Below are 18,865 nucleotides of genomic sequence, written 5' to 3' on the forward strand. Positions count from 1 at the left end.
GTAATTTTGCAGAATTTGTTGATTTCATGTTGACCTAATAATATAGATCTTAAGGTATAGGAGCAGAAGTAGGCCATTCATCCCATTGACTCTGCTCTGCCATTCAATTGTGGCTGATAATGTTTCTCAAGCCTGTTCTACTGCCATCTCCCTGAAACACTTGATCCCCTTACTAATCAAGAAACTATCTATTTCTTTGTTAAATAGACTCAATCTCTTGGCTTCCACAGCCCTTTCCAGCACAAAGTTCCACAGAATCACCACCCCCCGCTAAAGAAATTCCTCATCTCTGTTCTGAAGTATCACCTTTTCCCTCTGAAATTGTACCCTCGGGTCCTAGTCTGTCCTACTAGTGGACAGTAGAGATCCACTGGATCCAACACTGAGTACCTGTAAGTTTCAATCAGATCCCGACCATCCCCCCCCCCCATCCTTCCAAACTATATCACGTATAGATCCAGAGTCCTCAACCGCTCCTCACATGACAGGCCCTTCATCTCCAGAATCATTCTTGAAAACCATCTTTGGACCCCTTCCAAAGTCTTTCGTTTGATACAGGGCCCAAAACTGCTTTGTGTTGCAAATGTCATCTGACCAGAGCCTTATACAGTCTCAGCAATACATCTAGTTCCTGTTTATGAGCCCTCCTAAACATTATATTTGTCTGCAAACAAACAGAAAAAATTGCTCGAATAACTGAGCAGTCTGGCATCATGTGTGGAGAGAAAACTGAATTAACATTTTGAGTCCAGTGATCCTTTTTCAGAATTGATTGCAGCTCAAAAAAGTTTGATATTTGTCTCTGGAATAAATGATGGGTGGAGATGGAGCCCAGAGAGAGAGAAAAACGCAGTTGGGCAACTGCTCGATATGGATAGCAATGAGTTGAGTGCATAGGTTAAGTTACTATATTTTACATTAGGATTAAATCTTGGCACAACATTGTAGGCCAAAAGGCCTGTTCTGTGCTGTACTTTTTTATGTTCTATGTTCTAAAGGAGAGTCAAGGTCAGCCTGGGAGAATGAATAGCTGCTAATGGGGACCGTTAGTAGCTGACAATGGCTTGTTTGTGGTAGCAGCTAGAGGTGACTAGACATGGTGCATGGGGTTGGGCAAAGGACATGGGAGAAGGCTCTAAAATTATTGAACTCTGTGTTCAGTCCAGATGGTTGCAGGATTTCCAAGTGGAAAATGAGGTGTTCTTCTAGCTTAATCTGAGCTTCGCTGGAGCACTACAGCAAGCCCGAGACACATGTTGGCCAGGGAACATAGTGGTGTGTTGAAATAGCAGAAGACTGGAAATTTGGTAGTTCTTACGGACAGAAAGTATGTGCTTCAAAAGCACTTCAGTCTCTCCACTATAGAGAAGACCATATTGTGATTTGGAGATGCCAGTGAGCAGTGAATATAGTAGATTAGATTGAATGAAGTGCAGGAGTGAAATGCGAAATGCATTTGCCTTCCTGACTGTCAACTGAAACTACATGTTAACCTTAAGAGAATTCTCAACTAGGACTGGAGGGATATGGGCCAAATGCTGGCAAATGGGACCAGGTCCACTTAGGATATCTGGTCAGTGTGAACACGTTGGGAAAAAGGGTCTGTTTTTGTGCTGTACAACTCTATGACTCTGACTTCCAAGTCTTCAGATTTCCAAAGCCTTTCCCCATTTAAAAATGCATGACCTCTCATTTTGCTACATTATATTCCATCTGCCACTTTTTTACCCACTCTCCAAGCAGATCCAAGTTCTTGTGCAGCCTCCCTGCTTTGTCAACACTCCCTGTCCTTCCACCTATCTTGGTATTATTTGCAAACTTAACAAAAATGCCCTCCGTTCCTTTGTCCAAATTGTTAATATATAACTTGGTCCCAAAACTGATCCCTGTGGAACTCCACGAGTCAGCTGCCATCCTGAAAAAGGCCTCTTTATTCTCTACTGTCTGCATTCTGCCAGTCAGCTCATCCTCTATCCATGCTATACCTTTCTCCGAGCAGCATGGACTCTTATTTAGCAGCCTCCTGTGCAGCACCTTGTCAAAAGCTTTCTGGAAATAGATCAGATCTACTAGCTGTCCTTTGTCTAACTTGCTTATTACCACCTCCAAAAAATTGTAATGAATTTTTCAAGCATGACCACTCCTTAACGAAGCTCTGCTCACTGTGCCCTATTTTAATATGCACTTGTAAGTATTCAAAGTTTGTGAGAAAATTTGTAGCTCGGGTGCTCGTTGTTGTGGTTCTGTTCGCCGAGCTGGGAATTTGTGTTGCAGACGTTTCGTCCCCTGTCTAGGTGACATCCTCGGTGCTTGAGAGTCTCCTGTGAAGCTCTTCTGTGATCTTTCCTCTGGCATTTGTAGTGGTTTGAATCTGCCGCTTCCGGTTGTCAGTTCCAGCTGTCAGTTGCAGTGGTCGGTATCTTGGGTCCAGGTCGATGTGCTTATTGATTGAATCTGTGGATGAGTGCCATGTCTCTAGGAATTCCCTGGCTGTTCTCTGTTTGGCTTGTCCTATAATAGCAGTGTTGTCCCAGTCGAATTCATGTTGCTTGTCATCTGTGTGTGTGTGGCTACTAAGGATAGCTGGTCGTGTCGTTTCGTGGCGAGTTGGTGTTCATGTAGTGTACAAAAGGACTGCATGTGAATTCGACTGGGACAACACTACTATTATAGGACAAGCCAAACAGAGAACAGCCAGGGAATTCCTAGAGGCATGGCACTCATCCACAGATTCAATCAATAAGCACATCGACCTGGACCCAATAAACCGGCCACTGCAACGGACAGCTGGAACTGACAACCGGAAGCGGCAGATTCAAACCACTAGAAATGCCGGAGGAAACATCACAGAAGTGCTTCATAGGAGGCTCCCAAGCACCGAGGATGTCACCTAGACAGGGGACGAAACATCTGCAACACAAATTCCCAGCTCGGCGAACAGAACCACAACAACTTGTAAGTATTCTGCAGTCTCATCCTTAATAATGGACTCCGAAATCTTACCAAAAGTTAACTGGCCAATAGTATCCAGTCTTCTGCGTCAGGAGAAAGTGAGGACTGCAGATGCTGGAGATTAGAGTTGAAAGGTGTGCTGCTGGAAAAGCACAGCAGGTCGGGCAGCATTCGAGGAGCAGGAGAATCGACATTTTGGGCATGAGCCCTTCATCAGGAATGAGGCTTGTGGGCTGGGGGCCTGTTTTCTGCATTGCTTCCTTTTGCAGTGTTACATTAGCTACTTCTTAGTCCTCTGGGAACCTCGCCTGAGTCCAGTGATTTCTGAAAGATCACCATCAGTGACTCTACAATCTCGTCAACTATCTTCTTCAGAACTCTGAGGTGTAGTCCATCCAGTTCAGGTGATGTATCTGCCTTCAGACTTTTCAGCTTCCCCAGCACCTTCTCCTTAGTGATGGCCTCTACACTCACCTCTGCCCCCGAGTCTCTTGAAATTCAAATATGCTGCTCGTGTCTTCCAGAGTGAAAACTGATACAAAGCACCTTTTCAGTTTATCCACCATTTACTTATTCCCCATTATTACTACTACTACAACCTCCATTTTTCAGCTGCCTGGTGCCTATTCTTGCCTCTCTCTTTGCTTTTAGATGTCTTTTTTAAAAAAAAAACTCGTGCAATCTTTGTTACTAGCTCGCTTCCTCTCCTATTTCATCATCTTCCCCTTTATTGCTTTTCTTTTAAGTTACCCTCTGCTGGGTTTTAAAGACTACCTACTCCTCTGGCTTCCCACTAATCTTCACCTTGTTGTATGCTTTCTTTTCTGCTTTTATGCTGTCCCTCACTTCTTCTGTTGTCAGCCATTATTGCCTCATCCTCCACTTTAATATGCCACTTCTTCCTTGGGATGAATTTCGGCTGTGCGTCCTGAATTACCTCCAGAAACTGCTGCCTTTGCTCCACCATGTTCTCTGTTAGGCTTCCTTTCCAATGTACTCTAGCTAACTCCTCTCTCATGTCTTTGTATTTACCGTTACTCATCTATAAAACCATTACAAGTGATTGTCTTCTCCCTCTGAATGCAGGGTTCACTGAATTCTGTTCTAAGTCCTGTTCAGTTGTAATACAGCTCATGACACTCTGAATTTGTCAACATATAGGTTGAAGTCAATGGGATTTGTAAATCTCCGTTAGTTGTATAATTGGGGATCAAGCATGAATTCTGCGTTCCTTTTGCTGTTTTGGGACAGAGGTAAACTGATACTTAAGATGCTAATTTTCTGTACCTGGATAGTAGGTAGCTGATTTAGATAAGAATTTTTGGATTTTAATGACCAACTTCAGAGAGGTGGTTGCTTACAACCTGATTTCGATTTCTTGGTGTTTGGAGTCCATAATTGGCCACGCTGCATCTTTCTTGCTTTGAATTTAATCAAAAATTTGGAAAGCTGCTTGGATGTGGTAACTGAATCACGTTTGTGCACAGAGATAGTGTACTGCTGAAATTGCATGTACCACCTGGATAGCTGCAGTACTATGGTAGTTTTACAAGTAGTTGAGTTTGCATTTTTATTGCTATTTGCTTATTAAGTGGGGAAGGTGTAATTCATTTTACATTGTTCATTGCAAGGAGGTAGGCTCATTTATGATTGTGGTAAGGGTCATGTAAATGAGCTGAACACTGAATACAGCTTCTCAACCTGGGTAAGAAATGAAAACCATATTCTTAGATGTGGCTTATCATTGTTAGTTATTACATTTGTTTTAATGGTTTACTGAAGTGTAAAAAGCCTATTTGCTGCTTAAATCTGATTCCTGCCTTCAGAGAAAGTAATTTCCATAATTAAAGCTGATATGCAAAAGTGAGACACACTTCACACTAGTGTTCTTAAAGCAACGTTGGCCAGTATAGAAACAGTGTATAAAAACATTGAGTTGAAGGAAAGAGAATGGCTTTTGTAGAAAATGAGAAAATTGGTATTAATAGCAGTGAGAGATCTGGATGCTATTGAATGCAAGCAAGGAACAAGAGTAGACCACTGAGCCCTTTGAGCCGACTCTGCAGTTCAGTCATGGTTGACTCAATTTTAACATTGACTCTACGTTCCTGCATACTTCAAATAATCTTTTGTCCCCTTGGTCTTCAAGGCTCCATCTATCTCTGCCTTAAAATGCTTGAAGATTTGTATCCACTGCCTTTTGAGCATGAATAATATGAGCACGTTGAGTTTTGTGGATGATTATTTGTATAACGGGCAATTTTTAAAATACGGTTTTGTGCGATCAAGCAATTATTATATGAAATAAGTGTTATCACAGGATGCAGCAATGTTCTCATACACTCATTAGTCTGTCTCTTAACCCAAATTTCTGTTGACATTCTGTTCCTGACTCGACAAAGTGTTTTGAGAATTTTGTTAACGTTTTGTGTAGTAATATAACTGAGTGGGCTGTTTCCTGCCTGCATCTCTGAGTAGGTGCAAAATGGAGATTTTTTTTCTCAGTTCTGCATGCACTTTCTGTCAGCAATCAAATAGCAATAGTAGGCAGGAACAATGAATCCTAATTTGGTGGAACTCTCCGCCAATTGTATACTTTAGTCTTTTGTTTTCCAACTGTTTTATTAAGCTAATCATAGCCAGAAGTTCAGGTGACATCAGGATGAAAGATTTTTCTTTCCTTTATTCTCTAAGTGAAAGAGGCTGGTCATATAACATTACCTACATCTCTGTCTCGAGTTCTTATGAAAAAGCTTAAATTATGTTTTATTTTTCAAAGAAACATTTCAGGATGGTTTATGCAGTTTTTAGGATCGCTGCACCTGTTAGAACTATAAACCCCTGCCCTTATCCTATGTTCTTAAAACAAAGCACAATGATTCTACTGCTATCATTGAAGCAACTTGAAAGCTACCATTGTTCAACAATATGAATGGTAGTCTTTCTTAGATACAAATCAGCCAGAAAACAATCGCCTGGGAAAACTGCAAATTGATCAGAAATTTACTATAAATTTGTTAACTTTGCATCTGTGGGATGGGTAGGGAGAAATCTCATCATGTAGAAATCAAGAAAATTCTTGATAGTTGCATTTTAATTTCGACTTGTAATATCCTCACAGTTGACAGGAATTTGTTGCTTAAATCTAATTTTTGTCTTTAGGGAAAATAATTTCCATTGTTAAAACTGACATCCACAAATGAGATTCACTTCATGCTAGCTTTCTTAAACCAATGTTGTCCTGTATAGGAACAGCATATCAAGAGAAATTTGGGTTGGAGAAAAAATGTCTTTCACAGATGACTAGTAAGTTGGTGCCTATTATAGGGTGTGGTCTCGAGATTGTTATTTTTAAGTTGCACGAACTGTTTTACTGTTTAATGTCTCTTTTTAAAAGGACTTTATGATAATGAACAATTATATGATTATTATTATAGCATGCAACAATTTTCTCATGGTCTTTGTGAGCTTGCCTCCAAACCAATTTCTACTGGTATTATATTCCTGCATTTGACAAAGTGCTTTGAGAATACTGGAGCGTCGGAGGCTGAGGGGTGACCTTATAGAGGTTTACAAAGTTATGAAGGGCATGGATAGGATAACTAGACAAAGTCTTTTCCCTGGGGTCTGGGAGTCCAGAACTGGAGGGCATAGGTTTAGGATGAGAGGGGAAAGATATAAAAGAGACCTCAGGGGCAACTTTTTCACGCAGAGGGTGGGATGTGTATGGAATGAGCTGCCAGAGGATGTGGTGGAAGCTGGTACAATTGCAACATTTAAAAGGCATTTGGATGGGTATATGAATAGGAAGGGTTTGGAGGGATATGGGCCGGGTGCTGGCAGGTGGGACTAGATTGGGTTGGGATATCTGGTAGGCATGGACAAGTTGGACCGAAGGGTCTGTTTCCATGCTGTACATCTCTATGACTCTAATACCATAGTTGCATGTTTGCTACATTGTGTAAAACAGTTTTAATGTCAGAAATGAATGCCTTTGTTTTGGAGGAAAAAACACTTACCCTTTTTATTTGAACTTGATATAATTAAGGGAAATTCATGCCATTTCTGATATCTCATTTTAGCCACAACACAAGACAACCTCGATGACAAACTGCGTAAATTTGAACTTCGAGACATGATGGGGCTGACAGATGACCGGGACATTTCAGAAACTGTAAGTGAAACCTGGAGCACTGATGTCTTGGGAAGTGATTTTGATCCAAACATTGACGAAGATAGACTGCAAGATATTGCAGGTATGTAATTAACAATTGATGGTTAATTTATGCTTCATCATTTCTAATGTTCTTAAATGGGATTCAAATGCTCATAGTGACTTTGCTAAGATATGTTCGTTTGTAGCCTTATAAGCACAAAGTATTTTAGCTTGGTAATTGATGTGTTTTCAATTTACCAAATAAAAACAGAACACTGAATTGCATTATTTAACTCAGTTCTCTTAGTAAAGAGGCGTGGTAAATTTTCCAGTCTACTGCATGATAAATATCAAGTGATTAACAAACTGTTATGCTGTGTGCCAAAATATGTGCTCATAATGTAAGCAATTATGTTCAGCAGAGTGGTCTTGGAAAGATACTTGTGTTTGTTCATTTCTAATATTCAAATTGCTGCAAAGGATCAGAATTGTCACTTTTTTTTAAACCAGTTTCTAAGAAATGTATCCTACAGTAAAGCTTTTCTGTGGCATAATAAAGCTGTCAGCTAACAATACCATGGTAACCTTTTTAAATGCACAATTTGTAAACTTCCAATATCCTGAAGTCCTCTTTCATAGTAGATGTTGATATGATCACTTGGTACTAATTTTCAGCAAGTTGCATTTGGTGATTGTTTTGTCATCACAAAAGGTAGGTGGCTCATTTGTGTGAAATTGGCAGGGAAGTATTGAGAGAAATCAATTGGATAAGATCCAAGTACTTCATTGGAAAATATATGCTACGAATTATTTTCTACCTCTAACACCAGCCTTGGCTCTATCATAGCACTCTGTTGTCTAAGTAAGACCGTTATTAATTCAAGTTCTGCTGCCGAAAATTGAGGGCAAAACTTAAATTGTTACTTTAGTATTGAAACAACAGTGTTAATGGAGCTATCTTTGAGGTGAAACATGAAATTTTATGCCCTCTTGACAGGGCATATTGGATATGAAAGATGCCATCTAAAGAAGAGTAGGGAAGTTCATCATATCATTGATAACCAGATGATGTTTTTCACTGCTGTGTGCAAATTGGTTGCTATATTTCCTGACAATAAACTTAAGAACTATTCCATTGGCTGCTCAGTCATATGTTTGTGTGCACGTTACTTCTTGATGTTCCAATTTTTCTGTGCCGTGTGATCTAATTTCAATTCCCCTTCACCCCATTGACCAAACTCCCAAGCAGGTTACTGGCAAGATACCTTGGAGGTGATGCATCAATTGACTTAAATTTGTTTTCCTTTTTGTCTGACAATCTGTGCGCTCCACATAGGAAATAACATGCAGATGTAGTTTCCTTCTGGTGGTAGACTGTTGAAATACTGAACAGCTGTGCCACGAGTACTTCAGTATGAAGAATGGCTGTGCCTTCTGACATCCCACAAGGTTCACTTTGTGCATGTGGAAGGTTCTGTGCAAGTGCGATTAGAGAAACATTCTAGCAGAGGGGGAAAGAAAAATAATACAGCATCCAAAAACGCATCATAAATGTGAGCAAACAGGATCACAGAATCCATATAGTGTGGAAGCAGGCCATTCGGTCCATCGAGTCCACACCGACCCTCTGAAGAGCATCATACCCAGACCCATCATCTACTCCTATCCCTATATTTCCCAGGGCCCACCTAACCTACACATCCCTAAACACTATGGGCAGTTTAGCATGGCCAGTCCATGGTTTATGCAGATTTTAGGATCGCTGCACCTGTTAGAACTATAAACCCCTGCCCTTATCCTATGTTCTTAAAACAAAGCACAATGATTCTACTGCTATCATTGAAGCAACTTGCATCATCTCCAAGGTATCTTGCCACTAACCTATACATTGTGCAATCTCCACACAGCCAGTCAACCAAGAATGGAATTGAACTGGGTCCCTTGATGCTGTGAGGTATGCAGGATGGAATGTTGTCACTGATAGCACTGGCAGAAGTACTACGTGTGCACATTTTACACATACATATTGACAACATTTTGAAGGTGTAAAGAGGCAGTTGGATGAAATGCTAAGCATAACATAGTCTACATTGTAGACTTCAGCATTACACCTAGAAAAATCATCTTCGTTAATGAACATTAAAGAAAAGTTTTTGTAACTTTTTTTAAAAGACATCCTATTAAAATACAACTGTCATTTACCAAATCCCTGCAGTGTGATTGACCTTGGTTCTTTCTTATTTGCATCCAGCATTTTTCATGCTTTAGATTGTGTTTTGGGATGCTTATATCATTAACTGAATTTGCAGCAATTTCCTTATGTGTTTCTCTAAGGAATAGCATTATGAGATGCACATTAAATCTCCATTAATACCTCATTATCCCAGTGATCAGATTACCATGATAATGAGGCATAAATTCTAATTGTTTCAGATCTTCTTGTGCCTCTCATTTAATCATATACCTGTATTGTCTTCAGTAAGCTTTAAATTGGGAGTGCTCCTAGTGACCTGAAAATAATGTTCAAGATGCTGAAGGCAAATATATTACTGAAAATGTAGAGTGAGAAGTGTTGTAAAAATTAGCAGCTGTTGCTTTGAGATCCAGGGCCATGTTTTAAAAAAAAAACGAATTTGCACCAGTTCACATTTAATGTGCTGAAATATTTCCTATCCAAAACAGTTTCAGAGCAGAGGAACAATCCTGAGTGTCTGAGAATTTAAGCAAATAATGAGGCCAAATCAACTAGCATTCCAGATAGTTTTATATACCACCTGTGATGGGGGAAACCTGTTTGAATTTACTGTGGAGGATATGAAACAGGAGACCTTTTTTAAAAAAAAAGTCATATAGTCAGGAAATATTATTTTATGTAAGTGAAAACAATGTTTAACAAATCTATTAAGAGGTTTTTTAGGATATAAATTAGTCAGGGCATCGAGGCAAGATAAAAGCAGCCAGCAAATGTGATGTACTCAGGTTTTCAAAGCTTTTAGAAAGATGATAAACAAAAGATTATTGGGCAAAATTACAGATTGTGCAACACTTGTCCTGAACCACTGACCACCCTACTCTTAGACCAACCCATTGGCCATCTGTACCTGACCGCCACCTGTGCCCACCTTCCTCCATTGCTAACATGACCCATTTACCTTCTCTGCTTAACTTGCAAAGAGGCTTTGGACCTTGCAACACTAAATTATGGTTGTTACTGCTGTTTAAAACAAAAAAGTGGTTTGAAGTCCAACACTGATTCTGTATTGCTGTGGAAGCCTTCCAGAACAGGTAAGCTCTGTGATTCTGACGAAGCCCAATTCTGAGAATGAAGCCGCAGCAGTACAGAGCTCTGGATAGTGTAAATATCAAGGACTAGAATGACAAACTGACTGAAATTGCTGCTTTTCTGTAGATTTGCCCCAAATGCATTTTGAAACTTGGTAAAACTGAGTGTTTTTATTAAATTTATTGAGCTTAATTATGTTTTAAATATTACTACATTTTTAATATACTTACTGTAACCTGTTGTTGGTGCCACTTAATTATAATTAGTGGCAATAAATAAACAAACATGAACACAAATTCTGACCACATTGTGGAAATTCTTTTGCTCAATTATGATTCTCTGACTTAAGTACTTTTTATTTGTCTTTGGTATGTACTGGTAGAAAATGCAAAAGCAGGAGTGCTCTCATACTCTTAGAGCTGAAGATTGGGTGAATTTGGGTGGAGTGAGCACAATTTAATTTCCTTTGATTTTGGGTGCATCAGAACTTATCTATTCATGGAATTTAAGTAGATGGTATTACTCATTCTTTTGAACCCGTGATTTAACTTTTTCACTTCAAAGAAAAACTTCTTGTCTGTGTTTTTTAAAAAGAGCTTCACCCATCTTATCTGTTTGTGTCACGGTTGGAAATATTTTTTCTTGAGTGTTTTCATAGCATTTTTAGAAAACAAAAAATCATTTCAGCTTCCTAGATTTGTTCTGCCTCAGTGGCGGAATTGCCAGTCCCAACCCACTCCTCATTCAATTAATTATTGCTGTAAAATTATTCCCAGATTCAAAGCGTTCATTTCAATGTATCATGGGTATGATACAACATTTTATTCCTTTGTACAGCATTTAATTCAGTTTAACTATGGATGTCTGATGATCCAAATGAGCTGAAACTACAACAGGTATGGCCGGAAGAGGACAAAAATAGCCCTTAATATTTTTGAATTCAGATAACTGCAGTTGGGTCACTGGTAGGGGAGGAAAAGTTTGTCGGAATTCCAGGATTTTCTAAGGATTTCATAGAGGCCATAAGACATAGGAGTGGGAGTAAGGCCATTCGGCCCATCAATTACACTACGCCATTTAATAATGACTGGGCATTTCAATTCCACTTACCTGCACTGTCCCTGTAGCCCTTAATTCCTTGCGAGATCAAGGATTTATCAATTTAATGTCCTCGCCTCCAGTGCGCTCCGTGACAATGCATTCCACAGGCCCACTACTATCTGGCTGAAGAAATGTCTCTTCATTTCTGTTCTAAATTGACCCCCTCTAATTCTAAGGCTGTGCCCATGTGTCCTCGTCTCCCCGCCTAACAGAAACAACTTCCCCGCATCTACCCTTTCTAAGCCATGCATCATCTTGTAAATTTCTATTAGATCTCCCCACAACCTTCTAAACTCGAATGAATACAATCCCAGGATCCTTAGCCGATCATCGTATGTTATGCCTGCCATTCTAGGGATCATCGTGTGAATCTGTGCTGGACAGGCTCCAGTGCCAGTATGTCCTTCCTGAGATGTGAGGCCCAAAATTGGACACCGTATTCTACATGGGGTCTAGCCAGAGCTTTATAAAGTCTCAGAAGCACATCGCTGCTTTTATATTCAACCCTCTTGAGATAAATGACAATATTACATTTGCTTTCTTAATCACGGACTCAACCTGCAAGTTAACCTTTTGAGAATCCTGGACTAGCACTCCCAGATCCCTTTGTACTTTGGCTTTATGAATTTTCTCACCATTTAGAAAATAGTCCACTTTTATTTTTTTTTTATTTTTACCAAGTGCAAGACGGGACGAAACGTTTGCAACAAAAATTTCCAGTCGGCGAACAGAACCACAGCAAGACCTTGCATTGTGCAAGTTGAATTTCATCAGCCATTTCCTGGACCACTCTCCTAATCTTTCTGCAGCCTCCCCACCACCTCCGTGCTAACTGCCTGTCCGCCTAACGTTGTATCATCGGCAAACTTCAGATGCTTGCAGTCCCTTCATTCAGATCATTGATACATAAAGTGAACAGCTGCAGCCCCAACACTGAGTCCTGCGGGACCACACTTGTCACTGGCTGCCATTCCGAAAAAGAACCTTTTATCCCAACTGTCTGCTTTTTGTCAGACAGCCAATCCTCAATCCATTCCAGTAGCTCACCTTGAACACCATGGGCCCTCACCTTACTCAGCAGCCTCCGGTGAAGCACCTTATCAAAGGCTTTTGGAAGTCTAGATAGATAACATCCACTGGGTTTTCCTGGTCTAACCTACTTATTACCTCTTCAAAGAATTCTAACAGGTGTGTCAGGCACAACCTCCCCTGAGTAAATCCATGTTGACTTGTTCTAATCTGACCCTGCACTTTCAAGAATTTAGAAATCTCATCCTTGACAATGGATTCTAGAAATTTACCTATAACTAAGGTTAGGCTAATCAGCTTATAATTTTCCATCTTTTGTCTTGATCCTTTTCTTGAATAAGGGGGTTACAACAGCGATTTTCCAATCATCTGGGATTTTCCCTGACTTCAGTGACTTTTGAAAGATCACAACCAATGCCTCTGCTATTTCCTCAGCTACCTCCCTCAGAACTCTAGGATGTAGTCCATCCGGACCAGGAAATTTATCAATCTTTAGAACTTTTAGCTTTTCTAGCACTTCCGTTTTTGTAATGGCTACCATAATCAACTCTGCCTCCTGACTCTCCTTCACTGTGAAGACTGACGCAAAGTACTTAAGTTCTTCAGACATTTTCTTATCTCTCAGCATCAATTTGGAGTGGCCCAATGTCTACTTTTGTCTCTTATTTGTTTCTTATGTATTGAAAGAAACTTTTACTATCATTTCTAATATTACTGGCTAGCCTACCTTCATATTTGATCCTCTCCTTCCTTATTTCTCTTTGTTATCCTCTTTTTGTAGTCTTCCCAATCTTCTGATTTTTCCCAGTGCTCTTGGCCACTTTATAGGCGCTTTCTTTTTCTTTTATTGTCGTAAATGGCTCCTGAAGAAAAATGATAAAACATTTCTCATTATATTCTTAATGATTGCATGATCCATTCTCAACAAATGATCTGATATGTAAATATAATTAAAAACTGGTCATTATTATAGTAGCTATGATAAAGAAAACTTCTATTGCTTTCTAGGTGCAGCAGCAGAGAACATGCTAGGTAGTTTGCTTGGTTTACCAGGTTCAACTTCAGTGCTACTCGATCCCTGCACAGGGTCAACGATTTCTGAGACAACAAGTGAGGCTTGGAGTGTGGAAGTTCTGCCAAGTGACTCAGGTGACTGCCTTTTTTTTTCACGAATACCAGAGTTAAGAATAGACAAAAACTGAAATATTCTTGTGGTTATTAATAGATTCGCTTGCAAGTCAGATGTAACTTCAAAATGTTTATTGTTTGCCAAAAGATTGACTCTGACTCTGAATCTGAGCTTTGAGCCTGTGATTATTTAGATCTATTAATGAATTCTACTATCCATCCTATTTGGGTGCACTAGAGTATTGTTAGGATGCATGTGTTAAGGATTGTGGAGTTGAATGGATTGAGTTTGTGCTCTTTGTCAAGAACAAAGTAAGAGTGCACTGTGTTGCTGAGAAAATTAGGCAACAATTTAACATCCCATAAAGCTTTACACTGATATTAGTTGTGGTATTCTAAACCAATTTGCATATTGTAAGATGCCAATGTGCTTTTACCTAAGTAAGTTGGCTTCATCACACTGATTTTGAAAAGAAACAAATTCGGCAAATTGGCAAACACAGATGCTTGTAACTGAAAGGTTTTGAACTCGATGTTTGCCTTTTTTATCCAGCTGCATATAGGTAAAGAGGCAAAATAGTAAATTTACAAAGAAACAACAGAATATAAAATTGAAAACTCTGGTTTTGATTTACAATTATGAAAAAATATATAAAAACCAAAGTTTGCTCGAGGAACTCAGCAGTTGGATGGGGTGAGGGCTAGTGGATAGATGGTGACAGAGACAAGGAGACAGTCAGACAGGCAAAGTGATGGATGATAATATGCCAAGTACAAAGAGAGGCTTATAATGGGAACCATAAGTAGGTGAAAATGGGTTGACATTGCTGAAAACAGCCCATGACAAGGGCCTGGGGTGTGGAGATGAGTAAAGGACATAGAATATGATATTTAGGTTCTAAAATTATTGAATTCCATATTGAGTCCTCATGGCTTCACTGTCCCCAATCAGAAAATTAAATGCTGTTCTTCCAGCTTCCACTGAGCCTCACTAGAGTGCACAGCAGACCCAAGACAGAAATGTTGGCCAAGGAATGTGGTGCTGTGTTGAAGAGGGAGGCAACTGGAAGCTTGGGGTAGTTTTAGATTAGATTCCCTATAGTATGGAAACAGTGTAGACTTGTTGGGCCAAATGGCCTGACCCTCCAAAGGGTAACCCATCAGACCCATTCCCCTACCTATATTTAGCTCTGACTAATGCACTTAACACTATGGGCAATTTATTATGGCCAATTCACCTGACCTGTACATCTGTCAATTGTGGGACGAAACCGGAGCACCTGGAGGAAGCCCACGCAAACACTGCAAGAACGTGCAAACTCCACGCAGTCGCCCAAGGCAGAAACCAAACACTCATCCCTGGCGCCGAGGCAGCAGTGCTGACCACTGGGCCCCTGTGCTCCCCCCTATTTTTGTGGACAGAAGGTAGGTATTCTGCAAAGCAGTCACCTCATTTGTTTCCCCAGTGTAGAGGAGACCACATTATTGTCTCAGAATTCTAGGTGCAGCAACAGAGAACATGTGAGATAGTTTGCTTGGTTTACCAGGTTCAACTTCAGTGCTACTCGATCCCTGCACAGGGTCAACGATTTCTAAGACAACAATTCTACCACAGACAGACCCCACCACCAGAGATACTTCCCTCCCCAGCCCACCTGTGTATTGCAGAAGCCATTCCTTCTGCGACTCCCTTGTTAGGCCCATGCCCCACCAACCTTCCCTCTACTCCTGGCACCTTCCCTTGTCACAGCAAGAGTTGTGAAAGTTGCCCTCTCGCCTCCCTCCAAGTCCTTCCAAGGATCCTTCCACATCTGACAGAGATTTTCTAGTACCTACATAGACGTCATCTGCTGTGTCCATTGTTCACAATGTGGTCTCCTCTACATTGGGGAGATAGGACACCAACTTGCAGAGAACATCACTAGGGGGGACACACTAAACAACCCCACCACCACGTGGCCGAACACTTCAACTCCTCCTCCCACTCCACCAAGGACAAGCGAGTCCTGGACTGTCCACACCACCAAATTCTAGCTACCCGACACCTGGAGGAAGAAGGCCTCATCTTCCGTCCTGGGACTCTCCTTCCCACCTATTCTCTCTACCTTCTGCTCCAACCTATCACCATCACCCTCCACCTTCATCTACCTATCACATTCCCAGCTACCCTCCACCTGCCTCCCATTTATCTCTCAGCTCAACCCCCTCCCTCAACAACATTCCTGACGCTTGAACATTGACTCTCCTGCTCCTCGAATGCTGCCCAACCGCCTGTGCTTTTCCAGCACCACAGTTTTTGACTCTGATCTCCAGCACCTGCCGTCCTCGCTTCTGACATGTAAGCAGTGGCATTAGATTAGATTAGATTAGATTACTTAGTGTGGAAACAGGCCCTTCGGCCCAACAAGTCCACACTGACCCGCCGAAGCGCAACCCACCCAGACCCATTCCCCTACATTTACCCCTTCACCTAATACTATGGGCAAATGGCCAATTCACCTAAGTACAGGGATTATTACTGGTTACAATATCTATTAATAACTTGGAAGAAGAAAATGAATGTGCTGCCACCAGATTTGCAAGCAACACAAAAGCAGGTAGAAAGGCAAGTTGTGAGAGGGACGCAAACCATTTAGAGAGATATTAATAGGTTAAACAGTTGGTCAAAAGTTGGCAAGTTGAGTGTAATGTGGAATTATTCATTTTGGAATGGAGAGCAAAAGGACAGTATGTAAATAGAGAAAAAAACTGCAGAAAGCTGAAACACAAAGGGACTGAGGAATACTTGTGCACAAAACACAAAGCTAGCATTCAGGTGAAGCAGGTAACCTGGAGGGCTAATCAAATACTGACCCTTATTTCAGGGGGTTCGAGTATTAGAGTCCGAAGTCTTACTGCAACTGTACAAGGTGCTGGTGAGACCATGTCTGGAGCACTAAGAGCAATTTTGTTCCCCTTATGGAAGGATTTTTTTTTAATAGAGGCAGTTCAGAAAAGTTTTATTGATACCTGTGTGGAAAGATAATCTTAGGAGCAAAGATGGAACACTTCGGAGTTCTACTCAATGAAATTCAGGAGAATGAGATGTAATCTCATTGCGACAGAGATTCTTAAGGGGCTTAACAGGTAAAATGCTGAGATGTTGCCTCTCATTGAAGAGTCTAAAACCAGAGGACGTCGTCTCAGCATTAAGTGGTGCAAATTTAAGACTGAGTAGAAGGAGAATTTCATCTTGGAGGATTGAGGCTCTTTGAAATTCTTTGCCCCTGAGATTCATGGGGCCAGAGTCCTTGTGCATATTTAAGGCTGAGATTGATTCCTCGACTGATCAGGAATCTAATATTATGGGAAAGGGCAGGAAAGTGGTGTGAGGAATGTCAGATCTGTGTTCTAAATGAGTGACTGGTAATTTTAAAACAGTGCCCCTATTTCTGGACAAACTCACAAGAAGAAATGCCTTTCTACACCCTCCTTTTCAAGACTATTCAAGATCTTATACATTTAAACCTAGATATCAGTCAGTTTTCTAAACTCTAGTGGAAAAAAGGCCAGCCTGTCCAACTTGTTGTTACCTGAAATGAGCAGGTTGTCTGATAGCAATCTGGTACTCTAGAATCTAGAACCACCTCTGAAATATTTGCATCTTCCTTCAATAAGGAGACCAAAATTGCACATGGTTTTCAAGATATAATGTCACCAATACTCTGTTAAACTGAAGGGTAACATTCTTTCTTATATGTTCAATTCTTCTTAACCCTAAAAGGATAGCATCTCATTTTTGATTAAACTTTCCCTTCTTGATTAAACGTTGTCCCTGCATGTTAGTTTTTTGTGACTGATGCACCAGAACACTCAAATCCTTTTACACCTTGGATTTCTGTCGTCCTTCCCTATTAAAGTAATTTATTTATTCTTAGTACCAAAGTGAATAATTTCACATTTTCCCCACAGTGCACTCATCTGCCAGACTTTTGCCCACTCATTCAATCGATCTCGATCCACCTGCAGCTTCTTTATGTATTCATAACATTTCCTTTTGTTCCTCCCTCCCTCCCACCTAATTTGATGTCAACCTGCTTTCTTTCTCCGTACAAATAATTGATGTAAGTTGTATCATTTTATGTGCCAGCACAATTCTAATGGATTCTATATGTCACATCCTGCCTATCAAGACAAAACCATATTTATGCATACTGTTTTCAGTAAGCCTACCAATCTTCTGTCACTGTTAGTGTTATTCCCTACACCATGATCTTTTTAATTTCTGTAATAACCTTTGATGTGGCACCTTTTCAGATGTCTTCTGCAAACCCTAATGTAGTGAATTTCCCTTTTAAGAAAATCATACTGATTCTTCCTAATTACTTCGAGTGTTTTGAAGTACACAGTTGTAATCTCTGATTCAAACACCTTACCTACAAGTGATATCATGTTAACTGGACCATAATTTCATGTTTACTGCCTCCTAGAATGGAGGGCTTATATTTACTACATACCAGGCTTGTGGAATCTTTTTTGGAATCTAAAGAATTTTGAAAATTTAATATTAACCTTCTTAACAACCTCTTAACACCCGAAGATGAAATTTGGCTGTATTTGGAGATTTGTCAGCCTGCAGCAGCAGCAGTTTGCTTCGTCACACTTGCCTGGCGACTTATAATTTTGCCAAGTTTTTCTATATCCAGGTTGCTACTGCCTATCTGATTTTACCAGTTAATATGCAAGTCACTCATGACTAATGCCACCCTTGATCACAAGCACCCAATATTACTACCTAGTTCCACAATGTGGTTACTAATAGGGGGCCTCGAGACCATATCCACTAGTGACTTCTTTGCCTACTATTCCTCACCTGCATCCAAATCAATTCCACATCCTGAACCAAGATGATGTTTAATTATTGCACAGACTCCATCTTTGATTAGAGTGCAGCCCTTCCATTTTAACATAGCTTTCTACTTTTCTTTAATGTCAGGGATCGCTCAATATTCAGGACCCAATCCTCAATGTGAAGCTGTCTTCATAGTAACTATCAAATTATTTATTATCTTCACAATGAACAATCGACTCCTCTGCTATAAATGGTGCATGTATTTAGAGCCTTTAGTTTAACCTTTTTGTTATCTATCTTACATCTAGTCTTGGCCTTTCCCAATTTATTTCCCTTTGCCCCATCCTGCAATTTTATCCCTTTTTCCTACGTGATTATTTGCCCC

The 18,865-nt window shown here is 40.4% G+C and overlaps 1 protein-coding gene across 11 annotated transcripts in view; it reads left to right on the forward strand.

Moving 5' to 3' along the window:
• The window catches only part of gapvd1 (GTPase activating protein and VPS9 domains 1), a 144,995-nt gene that overhangs the window by 97,152 nt on the left and 28,978 nt on the right, over positions 1–18,865 (forward strand). For all 11 annotated transcript variants that reach the window (XM_043720194.1, XM_043720192.1, XM_043720198.1 and 8 more), the window contains 2 exons: positions 7,035–7,208; positions 13,530–13,670. In XM_043720194.1, the coding sequence (XP_043576129.1) occupies positions 7,035–7,208; positions 13,530–13,670 (315 nt within the window). The remainder of the gene's footprint in view (positions 1–7,034; positions 7,209–13,529; positions 13,671–18,865) is intronic.

The sequence above is a fragment of the Chiloscyllium plagiosum genome, chromosome 30 (genome assembly GCF_004010195.1).
Source record: "Chiloscyllium plagiosum isolate BGI_BamShark_2017 chromosome 30, ASM401019v2, whole genome shotgun sequence".
Lineage (NCBI taxonomy): Eukaryota > Metazoa > Chordata > Chondrichthyes > Orectolobiformes > Hemiscylliidae > Chiloscyllium > Chiloscyllium plagiosum.